Raw genomic sequence first — 26,825 nt, 5'->3', positions numbered from 1 at the left:
CCTTAGCAGATTACAACATCAACAAGGACACAACCCTCCAACTTACCTCTAGACTAGTTGGTGGTTGGCTCGGTTGCAATATTTTGATTCCTGCTAAATTAAGAAAATTGGCGTACCATTCCAACTTAAACAAAAAGATATGTCGCAAGTGTTACGCCCGTCTTTCACCTCATGCTACCAATTGCTGTAAGAAGAAGTGTGGTCATAGTAACCAATTGCGTCAAAAAAAGGTGCCTCGATATTTTAGGTATTAGGTACTACCTTCGTTTCTTATTATTTGCAACAAAAGAATTTTTATGTCTCACATATAACACTTCTTTGCAAATAGATATAATAATTTTTTCATTGTTTCTTTCGGTATAATTTGAGATACCTTGTGATCTTTCTAATGTTATGATTACCGTAGATAATTACACATTATTCTTTGTTTTAAAAAAACACACAAGCAGACACTCAAGTTGGGTAAAAATAAATCGAGTTTGACATTTAAATTGGTATCTAAGTGGGATAATAGTAAGTTGTGTCAGGGTATAATTGCTTTTAGATTCCCATCGGGTTGAGAACTAGTTTGGGTTCAAATCATTGTCGAACTAGGTGAATCAAATTAAATCGTTTATTGGTTAATATCAAGTCAGGTGAAGGTTTGGATCAAGGTCAAAGCGTGTCTCGTCAAATAAGTTGTTGGTTAATGTTGGATTAGGTTTAGAGCGGAATACGAGTCACTAGTATCACCCATTGTTAAGTACAAGTCGAGTTCGGGTCATTGCCAATTCAGGTCAGTTTTTCTGATTGGGTCAATTTTTTTTACATCGAATGACATAATATTTATCATTTCTTTTGTGAAATTAACACAATATTTCAACATTTCAATAAGTTTTATCTCCCATTACAAGCCACTTATGTCAATATATTCAATGGAAGGCAAGTGCAAGTTTTATTTAGACCCTCTTTGACTAGCTTGCTTATTAGTCGTTTAAGACAATAAACCTTCATAACCGCATCAAATCATTGTGATTTCAACACCGTAACCCTTTCATCATCTGCTTGTCGCCTTTGGAGTTTTGCTTCACCCAGTGCGCAAAGATCAAAGAGCAGTGCATATTATCATTGCCAGCTGCCCTTCGCCACTAGAGATGGTGCAGGTGCTCAGCAAGCTGTAGCAAGTACTAGATGATATCTTGCCTAGGCAACTCTTCATGAATTGCATATGTCAGCCTTGTATGTTTTGCCCAACCGTACATTTTTTCGAGTTTTAAAATTTTGGTGGTTGCTCATCTTTTTATCTAAAGCAAATTGAACTTTTACACTCCCATTAATCTTTGAAACTTGTACAGGAGTATTTTATTTAACAAACAATTACAATCAACCAATGTCAAAGACGAATGTTATACATGCTTAAGGATGTTTTTGTACAACTCTTTTTAAATAGTGAAGATGTTTTGGCAAATAAATCTATCCAGTGATTCATTGTCACTGACTTCTGATCATCCCTAAGAAAGACAAAGACACAGATAAACAGAATGTACAAAGATAGAATTAATACAAAATTTGGCAACAGGACTTGCAAAGACAATATGCTATGCTACACAGCAAATCTCAAATCAGACTACATCACTCTACAAGTCTACAATTACGACATGTCGACACAATTTCTCTTTTGTACTACATATTGTAATGACTGCATTTATACACTTACGAAGCTGACTTGGGTATCTTGAATTGTTTCTTGACATACTGGGAAGCCTCCCAATCACCTCGATGGCACAATATTCTCAGCAAGGTCTCAGTATCAGCTCCTAGTTTACTTCTTCCTCCATGTCCAACTGTGGATTTCAAGTCTTCAATCAATTCTCGGGTCTGCAAACAGTGACAAGCAAAAAACCAAACATGAGGTTACAATAGACTGTTTATAACTCCCTCCCTCAGGAACTTCTAAAACCCTAGGTTTTTCAGTTTATATGACAAAGAGGCTGAAAATGTCAATCCTCATGATGCGTCAAATTAAAATTCACGTTTAATACAATGATTTAGCTTTGATTTAGAGGCATCAGTAGTGTCTGAATTGGTAAAACTAGCAAGAACATCTTTCATTCAGTTGGCACTTTCAGAAAAAGTTCCTCTTTCCATAGCAACCTGCTATTCTCATACTAACTTCCCCACCAACCTCTCCTGAAGTATCAAGAGGGCCAAGACCACCAAAACAGCTTAGCACGACTCCAGCCGTTAACGTGGTCTAAAGAGGTCAAGATGTGGACTCCTTATCCGTCTCACAGCTGAACCTCATTTTAAAGAATGAATGCTAAAACTTGTTTGACATGAATCACCATGAACTATGCCTACCAAACAAGATCAAAATTGCTAGCCTAGCTCCATGAACAAATTGCCCTGCTGCTAGACTTGGGAAGGTTAGGGTGAAGAGGGTCTTACCCTAATTACTAGTCAAGACTGGAAGCAGTAGAATTACCATGGATGAGAGTACGAGAAAAATTTAAGCCCAAAGTACCAGTATCCTAAATGAGACACTTTAAGAATATAACAAGTCCATAATCATCTGATTGGCATCAACATGGAACTAATCTTATCACTACAACTTACCTCATATCCGAGCAATTGTGTTATATGTCGTGCACGAGACACTAGATTTTCCACAACTCCTCGAGGAAGACCATCTCCTCCAGAAATAAAAAACTCCTGCAAAAACATACCGGAATTATAAGACTGAAACTTCAATGAACATGAGAAGCACTTCCGTTAAACAATAATTTTAGTTTCCAGACCTATGCATAGGTGGTTCTGATTAACATATTAGAGCTTGTTAATTTCACCTTGTTTCACATATCAGTATAAATTAATTAAGGGTTCTTTTACATGATAAGATTTACAATTTTTTTTCTTAAAAAGGCAAATATCAGATAAGCAAGTATTAAATCAATATTCGGACCACTAAACAATTCCATAATAGAGACATTTACATTTTAAAAAACTTGAAATCAGATTCAATTACACAAAATCAGATCAAATCACCACATTTCAAAAAATCAAACTGTTTAATTTCCAGTAGGAGATATATAACAGAATATATCTAGTACAGTTGGGACACTGGCTCTACCTTTAAAATATCTAAATCTTCTTCGATCAGTTTGGCGTCACTTTGGGAGAAGATACGAGATGGGCCTCCATCTAACAATACCCGTATCAGACCATCCTGAAAGATAATAAAGGTACTCAGGAAAAAAAATCCATGATATTACAAAGTGGACAGAGAACTAAGAAAGTAAGAAGTAAATTTAAGAAATGTGCAGAAAAAATTAGAAAAAAAAATTATTTTGCTTTCCCAAAGATAATTAATGAGGCACTGACAAGAGATGCTTGTAGAAGACTAGTCACGAGTCGATCACGTAGAGGCTCCATGATTATAACACATAACTGATTTAGTGCCTACAAAAAAAGGACTACAGTTTAACACCAGAAATGCAATCAATTCCAGAAATTTTCCAGACACAAATGCTGAAGAATGAAGAACAAACTTTACACTCATTTAGCTCATACAAACAATACCACACAGAATGCAATTTTAAGTCCTTACCAGGTCAAGCGGTTCAATTAATGCTTCCAATCTAGTTTGAGAGACACTGGGCTTGTACAAATTGTCAATAAACGGTTCCCTTAACTCACAAAAAATGATCTTGGTACCTACATTATATAGAAGAGAAACAAAGTCAAAAGCTACGTGGAGATATGTCGAGAAGGGTGGGACGAAAAGAAAGGGGATAAACAGTAAAAATTAAGTCAACTTAGGTGTTTTTATACACAAGTCAGTCTCACCAGTATATTCACAGATTCTGTCAATAGCAGCATTGAAATCTTTTCTGCTACCCTCAAAAGTGTTACTTTGGTTGAAGCCTTTTGAATTTTCATTGAAACTCTTCTCTGCAAATCCAAAAAAGTGAACAAACAGAAAAAGGTTGTAGAACAATGCTATTTGGAAGATTCTCTCTGCATATTTTTGAGGGGGCGGGGGGACTTGATCCTTTATTTCTTGGATGCACGTTTCATGTTACAATTGCTTCAAAGAAAATACTAAGCATTATATAATGTTATTTTATATCAGATTTCCTCAAATACACTCCGTTAGTCCCAAATTAAATAAAAATAAATAAAATTGCTAAGCTTAGCCATCTAAGACATGGGTGAAGTTGCACAGGAACTATACATAAAGTAGATACAACATATAAGTGATAGATGGTGCATATAGCAGTGATCACAAATTAAAACAAGTCGTTCTCTCACATAGCTTCCATATTTTCACATACAAGCAGTTCTAATGGTAAGAAAGATTTATGGGCCAAATTAAGTCAAGATGTTTAGGGAGGACTTTAAGTCAAGTTTGCAACAATATAACTCCTTACTTATGATAAACTTTTATAAGGCTTTGCAGCAAATCGACCCATTAACTAAGGCACCACTAATCTATGAGCTGCCTATTCAGAAGCTACAATCTATAATCTGAGCAATGGGGCAACTGAAGAATAAAAAAATGTGATGAAACATACTGGTAAACTTGTCAGTTGGCTTCTTCTTCAACCATCGCTCTGATATGCTGTCTTCCAGCTTACCAAGATGACTAACTGCATACTGTGATTGTAGAAGGATCCACATCAGCATATATTAGGGGAAAAAAGAACATCAAAGAGAAACCCAGATATGCTAAATTTTTATAATTGAAAAAGGATTTCATTTCTTTCATGATATCTGTCTCATTTGTCCAAGGCACAAATTTCAGAAACGCATAGAGGATTGGAGGGAGCATATATAATTCCATGTAAAAATACAACTTTTTATGTCCACTCTCTCTGCCCATTATTGGCCACACATCTGATTTGAGCACTTTAAAAATAATATGCCACTAATTAGCTATACACTTGTATTAATACCTTAAAGTAAAAACAAATTTCAAAAAAAGTCTACTGACTCCACAAGATGGGAAGTAAAAAGTTGCATACAAAAGGATAACTATAAGTCTATAATACCTTTTTTTTTTTTTTTAATTTTTATAAATGACTTCCAGTCAAACATGGCCTACAATTTAGGGTTGGAGGGAGTATCATTGGTCAAATATCAGTATAGGCAAACATCATCGTTACGATATCTCCCAACTCTTTTATTTATTAATTATTTTAATTTTATTGCAGTCGATCATTATTTCAATTTTTGCATTTTGAATGTTATATACTATAATTAGAATTTTGACAACATTCAGGATTTCACTCATTTCAGGGACATCCAGATTTGGAAAAATTGACAAGTAATGGCACTAAAAATGGAGATTTTTTTAATTATTATTATTATTATTTTTTTTTTTTTTTTTTTTTGAAGTTACAATCATGCAGATTGCTAGGAAAGAAACTATACTGTATAATGATTGATATCTGGAATATTATAGAAGATAACAAACAAAGTCATGCTGTCCAAACTTCATATCCTTGATTGGCCTAAAAAGTAATTTATTCATGCTTTAGTTTCACTTTCAATATCAGTGCAGTTATTGTTATCAACTTATCTCAACAACTCAGTACTGAACATTAGAAATATCTATAATAAATAACAAACATCATAATTTTGTCCAAAGTATGTTTCCGCATTTTTGAAAATCAGATTGTAGAAATAACAGAGATAATGGCATTTTTATTTTTTTTATGATCAACTTCACTACCCAAATATTTTCTTCAAATTAAAATTCAGTAATTTAATTTTAAAAAAAGAATCAACTTACATGAAGAGTATTTAGTTGAACACACAAAACTGGGGTAGGTAAAACACTGATCTCACTAGATTTTCTCTCTTCAGGGAGTTTTTGGTGGTCCAGAAGCTCTTTTTTCACAAAAGCCTTAATACCAGCTTCCTTCCGATATCGCGTGAGGATGGGCACAGGTGGCATGAGATCCTCTTTGCTGGCTATACATCAAGTCAAACAATAAAAATTACCAGAATTATTGACACCGATGAAGAGCATGTGTGATGAAAACATACAGAGAAAAGGTAAATTAATAATGTACTTACACCTTTGTAAAAGTAGACATGTTACATAGTTACTAGAAAATGAGAAAGCGAGATAATATGAAAATTGCCCCTAAACAGAAAAGATAAAGTTTTAGGTCTTCACTGCAGTTCTAGTTAGGATCAGCTCACTGCCAACAGTAGAGTATTCATTAAAATTTCCATCATATTAATCCCGTTAGCATCATCCCCAACCTATATAGTGCCTCCTTGCTGGTACCTTATGCCTCATGATAAAATACGGAAACATCCTCTGTTCTCATTGGTAGATGACACGTTGAACTAATATTAAAACGCCAAATTTGTAGAGTAGATTCACAACCAACAGGACTACTAAAAATCTAACATTATAATACAACCAGAAAAAAGCATGAATTTGCATATATAGCATGTACGCTTACCCAAATTAGCGACAATAAGATTAGAATACCCTTGAAATGCATTATCAATACCACGGCATAAGCTACTAAGCTCCCCAGAACCCATTGGAACTTTAAGATCAAAGAATTGGTCCACTGTCTGCATGATAAATAGAAATAAAATAAACAGAGTTAAAGACCTTTTCAACTTGGATGTAAATGGCCAATACACAAGGCCAATGTTGAAACAACATTAGGAGTGATAAATATTCATCATCCTCATAGTTGACAACAACCCTATCTATGTTGAAGAAGTAAGGCCAAAAAAAGAAATCAAGATAAGAGTTTGGGTGTTTGGTTATGTCAACTCCTTTGTATAGATACTAAACAAAATTGCCATTCATAGAAGAAGTAAGCTCCATATTAACACCAAGTAAATAATGGTGAAAATACCTCTTCGATAATCCTGTAGACTTCAACAATTGAAGTTCCATGGCACTGCTGAGGTGATACTGGATCCCATCTCTGTGGAAGTACAAGAATTAAAGATCATAATCCATGGTGGAGACAAGAAAGGAAATGGAATAATTAATAAGTAACAGAAAATGAAACACATCACTTAGTAAAAGCACTTTCTAATTTTTTATTTTTTATTTTTTAAAGATGAGTGAATTTTTTTTTCTATAGAAATAGAAATTGATATGTTACCCAAAAAAAAAAAATTATGAGAGCAATGATCTGGAATTCTGGACAGAAAATGATATGTTACCAAAAAAAATAATAAATAAATTCCTATAGAAACAATTTTTTTTTTCCTATAGAAACAGAAATTGATACATATTCTTTTGCATGGGAGCAATGATCTGGACAGGAAACCCAACTATAAACACTGAATTACACTCACAAAACTCAAGCCAATGAACTTTAAAGTGATGAATTTAAGGAACAGGATTTACGTGAAATGAAATTTAAGTATGACATTATTGGCAGTAGGAAGGCCTCAAAATTCAAAAAAAGATTGAGTGGGTGGGGTAGATGCTATACTTCAGGAAATTAAGTTTACACGGTTAGTGAAAATTAAGTAAAAAATATCACAGCATTATACCAATAGATAAATTTTACACAAACTAAGAAAACATCCTATTTACAGGCCATCAAGTTGACTGTCCTTCACGACTATTATGAGGCACAGATGGCCAACAATAAGGCCACATCTTCTGTATATAAGTGGCAGTACAAATGAGAATTAATTATTAATAACGCGCACAAGGTTGAGAATGACCTCAATTAAATAATAAATGAAAAGCTCCACTTAATGGTTCTGGCACATTGAGAGATGAATCCAGTAGCTACAGTGAGAAGATATCATCATTCAAAAGGAGTATACAAGAGATAGAACTAGGAAGAGCTAGGCACTAGTAGTCATATTAAACTAGGCATATCAAAAGCTTGTTGACAGAAATAGTTGTAATCCTTGCTAAGCAGCCACTAGCTAAATAGCTCTAATGGTTCATTGGGCCCTTACCTTTCCTGTCCTTCATAATTCTATTGCGTGCTTCATTTGTAATTACTAAATTTATAGCCTTTTAACCTATTTCTTCTGGCTAATGTTCTTTCATTTCCTCCCATTAGTATATTGAAGAAATGACTACCATATCTGCGAGGCTTCTACCACTATACTTTACCTGTTCAACTGTTCAAAAGTAATTGAAGATATTTCTTCCCATTAGAAGGTAGGCCATGTATGTCTCCCAAAAGTTCTTGTGGAATACTTCACAGTAGTACAATACAGATTTTTTTTAAAAGGATTCACTCAAATTCTGTAAGAACCCGAGTTTAACTTTGACAAATGACAGATGTGTAAAAAAGACTCCAAATTTGTACAGCACATATGCTTTCTTTTCCATAGTTGTTTTCAATCCATAATGCTTGCCAATGGGTGTTTACTGGATTCCATCTGCCCAAAAACCAAACAAGCCTATATCTTCAAGAAGAAATTACCATGTGCAGACACTAGACAGCACAATCAGCTATAAAGTATTTGCATCCATATAAGAATGATAAATGTGATGGAGGATCACCTTTTATCTTTCACAAACCTTGTGCTTGTCAGCCTTCTTTTATTTAACGTGCAAAGTGTCACCTTATATATCAAACTAGGACAAAATTCTAGCTATCCTTAATTTACTGAAGGTAAGAATAAAAAAATATAAGTAACTAGCTGCATGCGAAGTCTGCTTGGCAACCAATCTAATGAAACTACAGAAAAAAAAAAAAAAAACTATAAAATTCTGCAGAAAAGTTGAAATGAAAGAAATCTTTAGTTTCCACTTGGCTGTTCATCATGAAACTATGTAATAATATGCAGAGAGGGATTCAAATTCTGTAACTAGAGGCAAGGAAATGAACCAGATAAACATGGTGCTTAGATTTCCAGCCTATCCATCACTTTTGAAGGGGCAACAAAGGAGGCAAAAATAATTGAGAGGTTACACAAAGTCACAAATACACATAATTCCTCAGTTTTTACTAATACATAGTTTCTTGATCAACAAGCTAATGGTTTCCTTACATTTACACTTTCAAACAGATGTCCTCATAAACTTAGAGTTCCCAAACACAGAGTACATATATGGGTTATAATCATAAGTGAAAGAAATACATGCATTAAAAAAACATAAGAAAGCTATGTAGTTACCTCCTGTTGAATGGCACGCTCAACCCAGTTCTGTATCCTTTGCAGCTGTGCATTGACCCAGCGCATTACTAATGTTCCAGATAAACTTTCGATCTACACAAAGGAAGGAAGAACCAATAAAGTGAATCAACATACCCAAGAATATGATCTATGAAATAGGAAAAAAAAAATGGAAAATCCACAAAAAGCCTGATTCCAGTCATGAAATTCAAAAAGAAAGAGTGATTTTAGTTGGTACAGAGATAAAAGGCATCTTCACCCAGAAACACACTAGCAACTTAGATGAATTAACATAAGAAATATCAATATCTAGTTAGACTTTATTATATTATTCCCTCCATTCAAAATCAAAAGCCAACTTAAAAGCAAAACTATAGAGGGACAAGAAGCTCACAGTCAAACAATTGGAAAATGCTTGATTTCAGAAATCAAACACCCTTTCATTATAAAGAGCTATATAAACACTTCTGTGTCTTCAGTCTAGAAACATACTTGCAAATTCCAGCAATATGTGGAATCTTCATATTCCAGTTCATTATAAGATATACTCCTTCAAATCCTTTTTGTTTCTCCCATTTGGAATCATTTTGTGAAACAAAAAAATGTCAAAGTGGGAAGAACAATTAGGATTAAAAAGAGTAGAATAATAGATTCTCCATTGAATTGATACCACGCATTGATTTATTGTTTCGTAATCCATGTAATAGCTTCTCTAATAATAGAAACTCAATGCTCAGATACAACACACTTGCTCGTCAACCCGTAGCTCAAATTATGTTGATCTTTCAAATTGCATACCTATAGATCCTACTGAATAAACAATGACCATGATTATTGACGATTCTTCCAGCCATGTTAATCCTCTCTCTCTCTCTCTTGACTCTTAAACATCATCTCCTTCACTTGAGGCTATTCAACCAAGGTGAAACTCCAAGACCACAAACATCATATTTGGAAGGAAAGTCTTCATCTAAATTAACTTATCCTTAAAGCGAAAATCATTAATACCTATATTAAGCATGATGCTTGACAGAACTCAAGATGCCCAAACATCTCTTCGAACAACATGCAATTTCTGTTAAGATATTTGGTAATATCTCAAAGTCAGAAGGAAGATTGTGGTGCTTTTTCTTGCTACCAAATAATCTCGTTGGTCAAAGAAGTTTGTTAGGTTTCAGATTTTGAATTACCAACTAAATACACCAATAAACCATAAATACTGTAAATGAACATGAAAATTATTAGAACAATAAAATGTCATCGTGGACCAAAACACAAATGGACAACTAACAAAATTGATGAATCACAAAGTCAATCACTCAATTGGCAACTACATGAGCATGTAACACTACATATTTTGACCATTTCTAGAAATAAATGTACTGTAAACAGCATCTACTCACCTGATATCTCCCAAGTTTTTTGCAGTATGTCTCAGAAACCTCTTCACCAAAAGTAGAAGTCAAAAGGCCCAGAATATGCTGCTCAAGACTATGAGCTGCTGGAAATACAGATACTATATCCTCAGTCAAATGCTCAGCACCATCAAGGAATGGTTTCTAGAGAAATAATTACAGGCCGTTACTCTTTTGTAAAACCACATTTATAGGAATGGACAAGGAAGAACACCGAGAAACATATCCAGGAGAGAGACATAAACGTACCAATTTCATTCCATAAAGCTTGTGAAGAAGAGATGTTGAAACAACAAGTGCTTGTGGATGCCACCAAGACAAAACTGGGACAAACAATGTAGTCTCTTTCTTCAGTAATTTCCTAATTTCTTCAGCAAGCAACGTCAATGGATGTTCATGCACTGTTTCTGAAGTTGTGTCAACTGCATGTAACGTCTGCAGGGTCATAAAATCTTTTAACGTCTGCAGGATAAGTTCTCCATACAAAATCAATGTACAAAACAAGTAAAGCTTAGTCACATGTTATCCCAGAATAACATCGATGGAAGCAAGCCACAGACCCCTATCCCAAGTTATTTGACCTGACATTCTCTCCGACCATGAAGTCTAAAGGAGGACCATTTTCAACAGGGATAAAGCTTAGGTCAACATTAAGCATGTTTAGAGAGCAATTTTATGAATTCTGGCAAGAAGTGCACCGCTACGTAACGAACAATCGTATAAGACCAATGAAGCTACAGTACATATAAATACTCCCTCCGTTCCCGAAAAGTCAACTCACTATAGACTATTGTCTTTTATTTTATTTTTTTTTTTGAAAAGTTTGAGAAAAGTGTGTGTTTGTGTGTAAGATAAAAATGTATTAAGTATGAGAGAGAGAGTAAGAGGAGGGTGAGTGTAATAAAAAGGTGGATAAAATAAGAGAGAGGGAATGGAAAGATGAAAATAGTGTGGGGTAAAAGGGGTGAGGTAGTAAAAAAGGTATGACAAAAACCGGAATAATTAAAGTTATTCAAACTTTCTAAAACCACCAAAATGAAAAGTGAGACAAACTTTCGGGATTATGAAAAAATAAAATAGAACATTATGATTAAAGCAAGCAAGAGCCAAGTAAGATCCTTAACCTACAGTATTTTTTGGATATCATACATAGAGAAAATACATTATGAGTATCAACTAGCATTCCTCAGTTGTATGTGCAATATTCTAGAATCATTACCCTCATAATAATACCAATATACCCATACAATGCATAAATCATCTACCCCTCAAAATGATACCAATCAAAACTTTTAAGCCCATCATACAGAAAATAAAATTCTCAAACATGCATCTTCAATAGGCATCTTAAGCAAATTGAGTGACTTACCCGGGCAAATACACTTTTAATTGACGAGTTTACATACGATTCAATCTGTTCCTGATCGCTGATAGTAGACTGCATGAATTTTCAAGGGGGGAAAGGAGGAAAATGTTAGCCTAGTAAATAAAAAGAATTACTCTGACATGGGAAAAGGACAAAGAAATACTTTTAAGAGTTGTTTTACATAAAGAAGGGAAACAGGAAACATACAGATTCTGATTCCTCCACAAGTAGTCTGCGAGAAACCATTGCGACAGTTGCAATATTCTCCATCTTGTGTGAATCCTATCAGATATATATAAAAATAAAATAAAAAAACTTCTAACTTCTCATTCGGAGTAGCATAAGGAAACAATAGCAAAATGGAACATTGAGGGCAAAATGATATCACAAATAATAGTGTCTAGTACTTCAGAATATGTTTAATCAAATGAATATGCAGATGCAACAATTGATTCAAGCAAAGCCTGTTCTGTTAAATTAAGGCTTTTCTCAAAATAATTTTCACTTGTCGTTTCACTAAAAGGAATTCTGCATCAGGTGATTCAAACACACCCCAACAAATCTGTTATAGGTTGTTATAATACCACATCAACAATCCTAAACTCATGATTCATTAATATAATCATTACATGTATTGAAAGTTAAAACTTTTACAATTCACGCTTGGTTTCGTCACTAAAATAACATATAGATTTGGAAAGAACATTTTTAAGTAATAACTAGAAAAGAAAATATTGAAAGAAACACTTGAGCTATGCGGAAGAAGAGATAATTTTCCAATTTGTCAATTCTCAAGCAAAAGCAACACCCACCATTGCCGATTAAATGTGTACACACAACTTTTTGACAATATATGACTGCTAGTCTGCTATTGCTCTACATACATAGGTGTGTGACTAAATTAAGGTTCCATAGCTTGAGAAGTTCAATAGGGAGGTGTTTTAGATGATAGAAATCCAGGTATATAATGCTCTGTCGGTCTGCCTCTTTCTACACTATGAGTGTGTACAAGTTTGGTTTGTCACAAAATCTACATGCATGTGCATTTCCATGCTTGAATCAGCATATATGAGCATTAATTTCAGTATGGTTAAAGCGTCTTCAAATGCATGTAAGAAAAATTTAAAGATATGTCTACTGTTGAATTCTTGTTATAAGGTAGGTTAATTGAGTTCGTTTTTAAAAGTATAAAAAATAACGTTACTAACTTATACTCCATAGTTCTGTATTCTAAACATGGTTTGGTAGTATTTTGCAAGAGAATTGAAAAAAAGGGGAGAAAGAGAGAGAGGGGCTTTGTAGATTGTAGTGAATTCAATATCTAAGGATCAGTCATATATAAAAAAAAAAAAAAAAAAAACGCATGACAAAATTTCATCATTTCAGGAAAGATTCATAGTGGGTAAGATATAGAAAATAATAAGAAAAGTGGGTAAGCATTAAATTAATAGAGGGATGATAAATTAGGTACAAGAATTGTCCTAATGAATCACACATGGAAAGAGGCAGGATAAATTTAGAAGGATGAGAAGGCATCTGGATTGTTCAATGATTTAAATTTAATGATAGATAGTAGCATCATCCATAAATGGCATAATTTGTAATTTCTCGCAACCTATGCAGCTGAACCAAAAGATTAGAAGAAAAAAAGTTCCCTGAGCATATTCGATTGCATATCAAGAAGGGAACCCAATTAAAAATAGTAGCACATGATTTTGATCTGAAATTACACGTTACAACAATTTGGTTCTGATTCCAACAACATTTTGTATTGTTCAACCAGTATCTAAAAACAAAACAAACACACAAAGTGACAACAAGTTAATATACATGTGTGACTATTACATAAAATGGTTATTCAAACAAATTACAAATAGCGCTCTGACTAAGGTTTCTTAGACAAATTTCAGAGACATATACATGATGTTTTTGAATCAATAGTAAATCTCAAAGTATCACGAAAAAAAAAAGCAAGCAAGCAAAATTGAGCATAATTTAAAAATTAAAAAAAGAAAGAAAGAAAAATGCATAAGCATATTAAAAGCCTTGCTGAAAGAGTGATGACTGACCCAAAATCCACATATAAAACTAACTTTAACTGAAATGATAAATGAACACGGCACACCACAAGCTCAGCAATTGCCTCAGCTATATTAGTAAAGATCTCAATTCATGTATGTAACTGACCTCGGAAAAATGCAGGTGATAGTCTGCAAGCTGTCTATTAGCCCACCTCTGGATTGGCCCAAGGAATGCTTGAAGAAAAGATGTACTTTGGGATCCTGTTTCACAATCTGTCTTTGATTGCAAGCTATTCAAGTGCAACCTCTCCTGTGGGCCACGTTGTTCTTTTAAAGGGATTCTCTTCAACTGCTCAATGGCATGTTGAAGCATTCCTTTCTCACTTGTAATCACATACTGTAATGCAATACCCCAAATGACTATAAGTAATAAGCAATTATTGAATGAATATATATGAGTATATATTAATATAAATGACCGTCAAGTATTGCTAGAAATATCAAAGAGATATAGCAGTACAAAACAACTAAAGATGAATACATAGAAAAACAAAGAGGCAAAACATAGGAAAAATTTTGTACAACTAGCAGGCCACGGGTTTACAAATGCAACAGATTCAGCCAAAAAGAGGAGACAAAGAACACACAAATAAAAAAATAAATAAATAATCTTTGCTCTTTAGCCAATTACACCGTGGATAACAGAATTATTGACCTAAGGCTTTAGAAGAAGATTCGGCAGGGAACACCTTTCTGTATTTCTTTTCCAAGCTTCTAACAAATATCACATAATTCATCATGCAACTACTTCGACTTTCTTGTGCCATTATGGGAGCAATACTTCTTAAGACATCTTTATTATAAGAAGAACCTTATTGATTGGGAGTTAAGTAAGCTTGCAAACTTGTAGGATGAACATGATACTTTTTTTTTCACTAGGCACACTTGTGAGATTAAAGAGTGCGGTCTTGATGGTCATGTGATTCTTCTTCTGGTGTTTTCACACGTCATACTTCCTATAACTATTTACAAATTTAAAAAAATAAAAAAAATAAAATAAAAAATTATTTTAAAAAAGTCCACAACATTTTACAGCTTCGAAATTCAACTAGAACTTTAACAAGCCAAGATTCCAAAAAGCTTGCAAAGTGCATCAAAGTGCAAAGGGTTCCTAGAGCCTAGGCGTATGCCTATCATAATCAAGGCACAAAATTTAGTAAAATTTCTTTAAAAATATTCCCACCAACAAAAACATGGTAGCAATAAATGAATTAATAATAGCACAAATACTATTAGTTATAGTTCGCCACACATTTATAAAATGAAATGCAGTACAAAGTAGCATTTTTGATTATTTTTAAAAGGGAAGATAAGAAAATGACATTTGGGGGGGGGGGTGTGGAAGCTCTGTAAGTAATAGGAAAAAATATGGAGGCTGTCAAATGTGTCAAATACATCACATAAAAAGGAGGGAGGGGTGGGGGGGGGGGGAGGGGTACATGTCACATTGATGCTAGCAGGGGGGGAGTGGTGGGACATCACCTAACAGTCTAACAGAATACCAAGATTAAACACTCTGACAGAAGAGCAAGACCACTTTTCATCCTAATTTCGTAAGAAACTTAAAGAGCTCCAACTCTGACAAAAAAGATCTCCAAACAGAAAATATATGAGAATTGCTTCTTTTTTTCTTTCTTCTTCTTATTGTTTGACAAGAATGAACACTGATAGAGTTTGCTGTTTTGGCAGATAAGAGAACAGAGCACTCTTAATGATTCATCCAACCAAAGCATTTATATAATCTGTTCTTTAGAAATCAATTTCCTTTAGCTACTTATTTTGTTTATCACTTCGATTAGCTGACAAAATGCCAGCTAAAATTATCCTTTAATCCAAAACAATTGTCTCAATTCCAAATGAAAATTATGTTAAGCAAGATTTATCAAAGATAAATGATGTAGGAATTGCGACATCATGTATACTCACATTGATATTAATTGGGAAAAGTTTACAGTTTTTGTAAAGTAAAAGCTTGTTTTGTTTAGGATAACCAATAAAATACTCTCATGATGTCTCACTTTCTGTTTATGGTTTTTTTCTTTCATTTTTGGCATACCCCTATACCATCTTACCCTTCTTATCCCACAATATATACCTTTCCAAACTCTCTCTCTTACTTTTTCTTACACCCACTCAACCTTTTCCATACACAAACACACACACACACAAAAGAAACAGAATCATCAATGATTTTCAGGTATTATATTTAATGCAATGCTAATTTATTAGGCATAATTTCAATGAGTTCAAGGTAAAGGAGTATCATAAATCATATACCTGACGAAATAATACCCAAGCATAACATGTATAGTGGATGGTCTCTGTTATTCCCAACACACGCCATGTTGCCTTCAGAAGCTCAAGAATCTCTTCCACTTCCTGTATTACAGATGGGTTATTGGAAATAGAAATGCTAAGATATGCACTATACCAGCCAATTCAAAAGATCAAACCAAAAAGGAATCCAAAAGGGCTGACTCATGACTTCATGAGAACCGTACCCTAAACATATCAACCTTCAGCAAAATAAAAGGTAATAAAGTGACATGCTTTGAGAGGCTAGGGAGGCCTACATCCTACATTTATCATAGATGAATTATACTAAGAAATGAAATTAATTATCTCAAATGGTCAGTAGATTTATTCCATTCAACTCAAAGATTCTACATGAGTATGGTTGTAAACTTGTAAACATCCAAACCTCCTTTATAAAAGCAACATAACCCCAAAGTCCCAACTCCAAAATGCCTCTATCAATATTCCTTCTCTGTGCGGGGTAAGAAGGTCAGAGGTCAGCAGCTTTGCCCATGTGATAACACAGAGGTTGTTTCTGATTGACCATTAATGTGATACACAGCAACTCAAGGATTAAGCACAGGGTAAATTCCAATGAGAATCATTTATAAAGCTGATAAGCTAAAAGCCACGATTCTGAGACTTCTTAGTCTATCATCATGGAATAATATTACAAGGAAATACCATACGTTCGTTTTCAATTCCCAGCATCCCCAGATTTTTTTTTTTTTTTTTTTGAGGGCAGGAACTATGAATACTGACCTCTGTAAGCTTTCCCTCATCCAGAATGTCAAAGACACTAAGCAGCAACTTCTCATACAGCCGAACATTAAGATGATAACCATCAGCCCAGTGACAAATTTCACCAGTTAAGTCACCACGAGCTGCCCTTTCTGCAAGAGTATTAGAAACATCCCTAAGAGATTTTAAACATTCCGACCTTTGAAGTTCTCCTGTAGTTGCTGGAAGGAACTGAAAAAAAATACAAATATATGTATGAAGTAAGATTAAGGCAATTCATTATACTCGGGGAAAAGAGGAAACAAAACATCTTATCAGACAGATGTACCTAAATTTTTCTTCACTAGCTGTGTCAATAAAGACAAGCAATAAGATGAATTGAGCCAATATACTGGCAAAGTCAACCAAAGTGTAAAGTTGAGTATTAGGTATACAAGTCATATGGCAAAGAGCAAGTGAAAGCTAAAAAATACCAAACAAAATAATTGCATTTTTCTGTGTACCCATTCATTGTTGACTCTTGTTTCTAGGAGAGTTGAGTTGATGTACAAAAAAGGTGGATAAAGTAAGAGAATAAAAAGGTGGGTAGGTGGGTGTAAGAAAAGGGGGAATATAACAAGTCAGAGTGAGTGAGTGAGTGGAAGGTGTTAATATTGTGGAGTAAGGGGGTATGATAGTAAAATTTGCATATCCAAAATAAAATTTAAGTAGAAATAACTCAAATAAGTACATCAAATAGAAACACCTCTAAACGGAATATGGGTACATCTTTCGTAAACGGAGGGAGTAATTAAACGACAAAAAATAAAGAATATCTCAAATGCTTTTATTTCTGCCTCTTTTGTTCATTATGCAACAGTATTATATACTAGTTGTTAAAATCGTGCGTTGCCAGACCAGGTTACTCGCATCACATTGTCACACAGGTTTGTAGAATGTTGCTGCATATTGGCATTGATAAGAATAATAAAAATTGATCAGAAAATTTAAACCCTCCCTACATAAAACTTATATTCAAGTCATCTTTTAAATTACCTAATAAGTCTTCTTCAACAATAAAAATAAAATTGTTTAATCCATTCATTTTATCATGTTATTAAAACCCCAACTTATCGTACATGAATTAAAATAAATATTAGATAAGTATAAAAATATATGAGGTACCGCTTCCAATGCCATGGAAATATTTCTTTGACATATATATTATATGAAATTTTGTACACTAACACGCACATAAGTTGGATCAAAATATATTATCTTTAAACTTGTAAAAGTTTCATAATGAATTTTGTTGTAAAGTAATTCTTAAGATACGTCACAAGGTATGTTGAATAAATCCTCTATGCCATAAATATTGCTACGTTTACCATTTAAAGAAGTTTCATAAATATTGCAATGTTTCTTTATAGACAACAAATACCCAACATGCCCTTACTAGCAACACTTAAGTTCCTTACCCACTTGGGTTTTGTGGGTAATGCATGCCTTTCCCCTTTTACCATTTACTCTATCTATCCCTATTTGTTTGCCCCATATGATTTATCATGATCTCCAAGACACGTTTTAAAACGTAAATATCTCCTAACTCTGTTTATGCAAATATTATTAAAATGTGATATTACAAAAATAGACATTGAAACAAATCCAGCAGGATTCCATACGACTATATCATTTCTTCTATATTAGTGATTATTTGTGGTCAAATAATTAAAAAAAATTGACTTACACTAAATCTAAATTTGTAAATTCCTTCACTAACCAACAAGCACCATAAGAGATATAGTCACATTGACCAAAGCACATTTATTGTAGTTTTAGATTGAGAACACCATCAACACAGAGATTTTAATATATAATGGGCCCAATTGCAACAATATTTCACTCCAATAAGTGAGTAAGAAGAGCTTTGAATTACTGGGATAAACAAGAACAATATTTGGAGGGTGACACAGAGAAAGTCGTACAAGAATACCCACCTCAGATTCCTCGATTTTAGCTAGAAGAATCCTCACTTCATTGGCCTTCCGTCCAGATTCACCAAAACCAACAACGGGATGATTAATGAGCCCCTCCTCCAACATGTTTAACTACACTGACACAAAATTATATAGAGCATAGATATCAATTGTAGAATATCTAGAAACTAGCATCATGGTGTCAACCATAAACCAAGAGATGGACCCTATGCATATATAAATTTGTCCAAATTCATGCCAGTAAAAAGTGTGGAGGCAAGTATTAACTACAGAAACGGCAGTGACAGCACGCACAGGGTAAGTGAAAGAAACGGAGGATGTTACCTGTCTTTTCTGCCACCGTATATATGCCTTTTTGTCAGGAAACTCTGTGCGCGAAATACAGCATAACAATTCCAAAGGTACTAAAAGGGTATCCATTCTTTTTCCTGCCTTTCCAGCAAGAGCATTAAGCAAGCCCTGTCTTGTTCTGATATCCATAGCTTCTGAAATCTGAATTTAAAAGCCAAAATAAGGTAGAAAAGGCAACATTTTAGCATGCTATCTAACTTTAAAATCAGAGATGTGTCAGATGCCAGATGAATCTAATTCTAACACGGTTTGAAATATTCTTAACAAGCTTACTCTCTCACTCCAACATGCTAACTTGGATTATAGTGAGCAGCAATTTATTCAGCATTTTGGACCCAGGTTCCTACAACCCACACCCGGGGAATACATTCGACTAGTCATGAAACAAGGCCTATACCCTTTGTTAAAATATTACTTATTTCCCCACCCACACCCTTAATGAACCATATTTTAGTCCAAGATAATTCAACATACTAAATCCCCAATAATGTCATGTTATAACCATATTAGCTTTATTTTTCTCCTCACCAACCCTTAAAAATTTTGACCTTTAGAAGTAAGTGAGTAAGTGACTACCCACAAGGCCAAAGCACTAATATATATATTATTTTACAACGCACAAGTCAGATTTACATCCAAGATTAGCACAAGGGACTAAGTAGAAATCGCTTGGTTATATAAGATACTCTTTTCAATAAATAATTCAAGGCTTTTACACTGTGTCACTTTAAGGACCACAATTGAATTTCAGCTCCATACAACAGTTACAAGAACAAATAAGGAAGCTGTTAGAACTGCCCTCTTGATTAGAAACAGGGTCAACAAAATGGAAACAATTATGGATGGAGACTAAAAGCTTTAAGGACTTACCTCCATTTGAACCCGCATAGTCTCTAACAAACCAACCAAGCCAGGTGCACGTTGGGGCTCAGCTGCAACATGCTCAGTTTTACTACGCCCAAGCTTTTTCAGTAGTTTGGATGACTTTTTCTCTTTCTTCTTTTCCTTTGATGGTACTATGAGGCCTCTACTCATCAGATACAGGGAGATGCAGAATGAGAAAGATGCTCATTGATTAGAAGAGGAAAGGGAAGGAATGCAATGACATTATTGTGCATTATCTGATAGTACATGATGATCAAATGAATATAATGTGCAGCCCATGACTGACAGCATACCCTGAAGCTCCAGCACATGCTAAAAGGATCTCATAAGCAGTTTCACGAAGATCATCATCAGTGATACCTGTGAACATAAAAATCAAAATATTAGCATTCCCATCATGACAAAACATCTTCCTAAAGAAATTTTATAAATATGAATCATCAGCCTTATGCAGCAATAGATAATTATTTGAAATATACTTGTGGGAAATGTAACGCAGAAGCATTTGTCAGAGCGAAACTTCACTAGCAGACAAAGCACAATAGAGAGAGGATTCGTTAGTTGTATTTAATATATTCATGCACTTCAACCACTTTCATAATTAAGTCCTTAGTATATTCAAAGCAATATCTCACAATGGCAAATATATATTTTACATGATCAATCTATCTATATAATACCTTTGTTCTTTGAAGTTCCATCAAACTCCTGTAGGTACGTAGTTTAATGCAATAAGAGAGAGTATAAGTTTTGGTGCCACTTGCTTCATTTACTTAATTACAGAAAGAAGAAAAAGCGGAGTTTAATACATTTCAAGGAAAAGAGGGAGAGAGTAGGCCAAAGGTCCATAAATAAATATACTCCCACCGCTTCCGTAAGTTTGACTAGCTTACTATAGACTCTTATTTCTAGGAATGCTTTGGATAAATTGGGTAGGTATAAGAAAAAAGTGAAGTAAGAGAGATGGAGTAAAAAGGTGGGTGGGCGTAAGAAAATGGCAGATAAAGTAAGAGAGAGAGTGTGTGTATGTGTGTATAAAAAGGTGTAAATAGTGTGAGTTAGGAAGGATAAACTAGTATAAAGGGCTGCCAAAAAAGGAATAAAGTAGAAATAAGTCCAACTTTTTGAAACAATACAAAATGGAAAGCAAGTCGAACTTTCGAGAATGCACGGAGTATAGAGTTTACGAGTAGAAGGAAATATCTAAGTGGGTAGAAGTCGTAGAACTTCAAAGAACAAACCAAAGCGGAAAGTGAGTAAAACTTCATATGAAGTTTGTAGATTCTTTTCCACGAAAGTGATTCATATTAGTGAAGCACCTCTATTCCAATTTAGGTTTTTCAATTTATTACTTTTCATGCTATTTATAATATACTTGCAACAATTAATATCTCACAAGGGTATAAGTTTTGACCATTCCAAAAGCATACAGCTCAAATCCACTTCATAGATCAAGCCCGAAAAACATTAGCTATCACTTTGGCTGTTTTCTTAAATAATTTGAGAGAGTAGTGTAGTCGTGTAGACCATTTAATGCCAAGGATGACTTTCCAAAGACGACCAGTCTACTACTCGTTTTGTAAAAGTTTCCAATTACATCCTGGAATATTCTACCACGTGTTTAATTTGAAGATCTTGCACATACGCATTTTTGAAGGAACTTTGAATATTCATGTGCTCAGAACATAAATTCAGAAAGCAAGCTTCAAGAATTATGGCCCAAGCTATGGTGTTGGTGCAATTGATTCAAGAGGAAATTTTATCAATCCAGCTACTGGTAATCCAGTTCTAATCATTTTTAATTCTTAACTATCAACATAAGGCTCATTTGATGAAAATTTTCTTTAATCATCGAATTTTTTCTCTCCTTTTTTTTATTATCATCATAAGCCATAAGGAGTACTAAGCATACATAAATCTTGGAGATTTGGTAGTAGTAGTAGTAGTAGAGATCTACAAAAACAGGCCTTTATCACCTTGCACATGCATCAACCACTACTAATCACAAGCAATATATCGAATAACCATTCTAGATAATACACTATCTTAACTGAAAACCACTGATGTGGCAACAATTTTTTCAGAATATTCAGCACTCAAGACTCAAACATTACGTGGATTGTCAGTATTAATCTTAAATGCAAGCAGGCTCTGCTTATAAGACATGGAAATAACATGCATGACATAAATGCCTAACCATACTTGCCTGTAGCAAAACTTGGTAATACTGCCACAAGATCAGACGCATCATTTGGCATTCGCCTTGAAACTCTTCTGCTATCAACTTCTTCCAAGTCGTCATCATCCTCAAAGTCCTCAATGTCGTCCACTGTCAACTCTTTAGCTTGATTTGAACTGAAAGATTCAGCCTGAGACATACTCCTCCTAGACAGAAAATCAACATTTGAAGACGGATCTTGCATAGAAGGCTCTGAGTTCGATTCCATGTCGTCATCAACCGACTCCGATTTTGACAAACTCGGAAGAATGGTTGATGGGGCAACTAATGGTGCTGGTGGTGGTGCTCGTCTCGGGGGTGAACCAGAAAGTTCATGGTTTGTAACAAGAAAATACTCATCACTAGCCCCTCCATTATTCTGCAAAGATAACGACCACAATTATTATACAACAACAGACCTTACAAGTACTCTCATAGTCTCATGCCACCATTGAATTAGTTAAGCATTATCTCACCATAAAAGGGAACTCTGAACCATCATGATAATCTCTGATAGCTTCAGAGAGTTCAAGCATTTCACCTACATTATTAACATCAATGAAATAAGCAAACATCCAATCAAAAACAATTAATACAACAGTTAGCGTTTCGAGTTCAAACAAAGCTTAACATCCCACCTTTTCTAACACAGTTCAGAACATAATCAACACTGACTTGATCTAGATCCACATCATCTAATGAAACAGCCCCAGGAGGAAGTATAACTTTCTTAATCAAACTACCAGAAAGCATAAAATTCAGAAGCACACGCCGGTCACGTCGATATCGTTGTAGAAGCTCTAGCTCACTCTCCCTAATACAACAATACAAATTAAAAACCCACCAAAAGAATATGACAATTCCACATTGCAGAAATCAAAGCAATATGATTTAAACAGAAATGAAATGGAGTATTCCACATACCCTTCCATTGAATTCAGTTGCAAATGTATGCACCACCAATTTTACCTAGCAAAAGAAGTAATCTCACCCAATATCAAAATCCCATCAGAAAAATAATAATTAAATAAATTTTGAAATTTTTTGAAAATATATCAAATGTTAAGATTTCATGTAACTACATCAAGATTAACAGACCCAATTTGACAAATAGCTTCATCAAATAAAACCATCATTGATGTAAAAATACTCCAAAATCTATGAAAAAATTGATAAATTCAGCATTATAATCATGACAATATTCAAGAATTAAAAATGACAACGGATCTAAATATAAAGAAAAAAGATTAAAGGGTTTCATAAAGAATCAATGGAAGTCGCCATTTTTACAAGCTTACTTACCAGGAAAAGGCAACAAATCAAGTTCACTGCATTCTGAAACTACAGTACGAGAAGAGGGATTCGAGAAAGAGAGGAGAGAGAAAGGGATTGAGTCAGCAAGAGTGGTGGATTTAGTTGGATTTTAGTTTTAACAAAAAAAAAAAAAAAAAAAAAAGGTTTATTTTTGTTTTTGCGGCTATTTAATTTAAGGCAAATGTTATCTTCCTCCGTTACGTATTATGTGCAACATTTGTTAAAAAGGAAAATTACACATTACGTGCAATAAACTTTTTCTTTTCTTTTTTAGTAAGTTTTTATAAATGAAATTACTATAATACCCCCTGTTTAAGAACTAAAAGCATTTTTTTATTTACTAATTTAAATTAATTAGATTACTTAACATATAATTAGAAAAAAAAAACTCCTTTCCTCTGTCTACAACTGCCACCACCACCATCGTCACCAACCACCCATGAGAACCACCGTACCAGACCATCAACACCTTCGACACCAGACCACCGACATTTAGGCCACCATAAACACCTTCGACACCGGACCATTACAACCACCAACATCAACTTTTTCATCTTCATTTAGGTTTCATCTTCCCTACCGCCGCCGCCGCCACCACTAGAGTTGTACACCGGTCCAAAACCGGACCGGACCTGAATGGACCGGGACTTGAATCATTGATTTTTAAGGACTGGAGATGGGACCTGAATCAACAGGTCCGGTTCAGGTCCAGACTTGAAAAATCAGGTCCCGTTCAGGTCTAGACCTGAAAAATCAGGTCCAGTCCGGGTTTGAACCTAAATAAACCTGATTATTAATTTGTCTCGTTTTTTTTTTTAATTTTTTAAATAAAAAACCTGTTGAACATGTTTATGGACCTGTTTAGACCTAATATGGACCTGTTTGGACCTATTTAGACTTGTTAGATAAAAAAATACCAACTTTACCGATTTCAGGTCAAGACCTAAAAAATTTCGGGTTTTATCCGGACCGGACTTGAAACCCGAAATCATGGATTTTTAAGGACCGAGATCGGACCTAAAACCCGGAATCATGGATTTTTAAGGACCGAGACCGGACCTAAATTCACCGGTCCGATTCCGAACAGGTCCACTTCAGGTCGATTTTCAGGTCCAGGCCAGTTTGTGTACACCACCACCACTAGTTGTAGTCTTCTTCGTTTGGATTAAGGATCTTAGATCGAAACGAAAGAGAAAGAGAATTGGGTATGCGATTTCGCTGGTGGATTTCAGATCTAAGATCTCAGATCTAAAGCTCGGGATTTCGCTGGTACGGTGTTTTCGTGGTGGATTTCTCTGGTGGTGGGGATTTCGGGATTTCGTTGGTGGTGGTGGTGGTTTCAGGATTTCGCTAGTGGTTTCTAGTTTTGTGGTGGATTTCGCTGGTGGTGGGGGTTTCTGGTTGTGGTGCTGGTGGTGGAGTTTCTGGTTGTGGTGCTGGTGGTGAAGGTTCAGGTGGAGTACGAATATAATAGTGGTGGTGGAAGGGTGTTAGTTGGTGGTGATGTGGTGGATTATTAGTCATACCATTCTCTCTCCTTCACATAATCACTTACCCTTCAATCTTACTAATCAAGGCTTAATATCTTTTGTCTTGGAGTTCGTGCAGTGTCAACCTATTTGTTGCGGATAATACGTAACGGAGGAAGTATGTAGCTCTTAGGACTATATATAAGAATTAATATTGTCTAGATTCTTTTATATTTTCAATATTAAAAATGAATGCTATTGAAAACAAAAGTAAGCAATACAAGGTACTTATTACCCTTGCAATTAATTAACAGTTGCACATACCCCATCAATTACCAATGCTAATGGCTCTTTTCTATTCTATCTCTACAACTTTGTCGCCTAAAATTTGCTCTGCCTTTTCATCTTTCTTCAATTACCTTTCATGGAAATATAAAAGTAGAAATTTACTCTATATGCAACACAACTCATATTTATTTTTATTAGAGACACATACTCGTCCAATTATCCATGCCCACCAAACAACAACTTTCGAACGTTTTTCCAATTTGAGCTCTAAACGTAAACTATTGACAAAAATGGTAGCGTGGAAAAACTATTTACCAAACTAAGCTTCCAGGGTAAATCGCTGTCTCGGACAGCGTTTTACCCCTGGTATTTTTTTAAAAAAAATTCAACTAGTAAACGCTGTCCCAGACAGCGTTTTACCTTCTGTATTTTTTTAAATTCAGTAGGGCATAAAACGCTGTCTCGGACAGCGTTTTATCCTTGGGTTTTTTTTAAAAAAAAATTCAACTACAACTATTTTATATGTTCAACATAAAGCGCTGACTCAGACAGCGCTTTATGCTTGAACATAAAACGCTGTCTCAGACAGCGCTTTTCTGCTGGAAACAGCAACCAGCATCCAGGCAGAAAACAAGCTTCAGCAAACAGCTTGCATGCTGCAGTCCTCCAACAGCCACCACAACAGCCAGCTCCACAGCCCTACCCCACCACCGTCGACCACCAACTCCGCCACTCCCCACCACGTACCACCACCATATTCTGGGAGTTCCGTCAACTTTAAGCACTGCAGAAAACTCGAAACAGCCCAACAACAGTCCAACCACCAAATTAACTTCAAAGCACACACGGAGTCATTCAAAAAAGATTTATTATATTAATTTCATAAGTGTTATGTACATCATTATACAAAATAACAGGGAATACAACAGATAATACTAGCCCGACTCATTTATTCGGGGTAAAGGTCCGGCCTCCTGAGTGTCGGCCCTCCGTCTGACACGTCGCCGCCTGTAATGAGTGACGGTGGTGAATGGGTCTCGGGGCGGTGGGGGAGTCAGCTGACTGGACGAGGGGTCCTCCTGGGTACCAGAGGGCGCAATACTGTGGATGTTGTAATCCTCTGCGTGTCTGGGTGACGTAGGATCACATCCACCGCTGCTCTGGCCGAGATCGAACTGTGAGTTGCCATCATGACCGTCCCGCCGGTGGGCGAGATGAGCGTGACCATATCTCCGTAAGGTAGCGACGCCCATATCTCGCACCTGCTCGACTTGGGCTCTAGTGGGTCCGCACTCAAGGGAGACTGATAGCG

General features: G+C 35.1%; 1 protein-coding gene across 1 annotated transcript; it reads right to left on the bottom strand.

Annotated features, from left to right (window-relative positions):
• Positions 1–1,312: 1,312 nt before the first annotated feature.
• Positions 1,313–24,018, bottom strand: LOC110727151. Its single transcript, XM_021906709.1, has 27 exons — positions 23,745–24,018; positions 23,367–23,411; positions 23,081–23,256; positions 22,919–22,983; positions 22,431–22,821; positions 20,518–20,584; positions 20,210–20,366; positions 19,313–19,480; positions 18,989–19,099; positions 17,034–17,243; positions 16,254–16,355; positions 14,083–14,313; positions 12,103–12,177; positions 11,899–11,967; positions 10,779–10,964; positions 10,518–10,673; positions 9,115–9,207; positions 6,870–6,941; positions 6,459–6,576; positions 5,774–5,955; positions 4,554–4,635; positions 3,826–3,930; positions 3,587–3,693; positions 3,361–3,438; positions 3,110–3,205; positions 2,596–2,691; positions 1,313–1,857 (listed from the first exon to the last, which is right to left on the bottom strand). The coding sequence occupies exons 2-27, from the start codon at positions 23,372–23,374 to the stop codon at positions 1,693–1,695; spliced, it is 3,366 nt and encodes a 1,121-aa protein (XP_021762401.1). The 5' UTR covers positions 23,375–23,411; positions 23,745–24,018; the 3' UTR covers positions 1,313–1,692.
• Between the last annotated feature and the right edge of the window lie 2,807 nt (positions 24,019–26,825).

The sequence above is a fragment of the Chenopodium quinoa genome, unplaced genomic scaffold (assembly GCF_001683475.1).
Source record: "Chenopodium quinoa cultivar QQ74 unplaced genomic scaffold, ASM168347v1, whole genome shotgun sequence".
Classification (NCBI taxonomy): domain Eukaryota; kingdom Viridiplantae; phylum Streptophyta; class Magnoliopsida; order Caryophyllales; family Amaranthaceae; genus Chenopodium; species Chenopodium quinoa.
The sequence above is the reverse complement of the archived record's forward strand: the minus strand, read 5'-3'. Positions and strand labels throughout refer to the sequence as shown.

Coding starts and splice junctions, on each gene's coding strand:
- LOC110727151 (XM_021906709.1), bottom strand. Junction 16,356..17,033: donor ATGAGGGAAAGCTTACAGAG/GTCAGTATTCAT, acceptor TCTGTAATACAG/GAAGTGGAAGAGATTCTTGA. Junction 6,942..9,114: donor AGCGTGCCATTCAACAGGAG/GTAACTACATAG, acceptor GTACTTCCACAG/AGATGGGATCCAGTATCACC.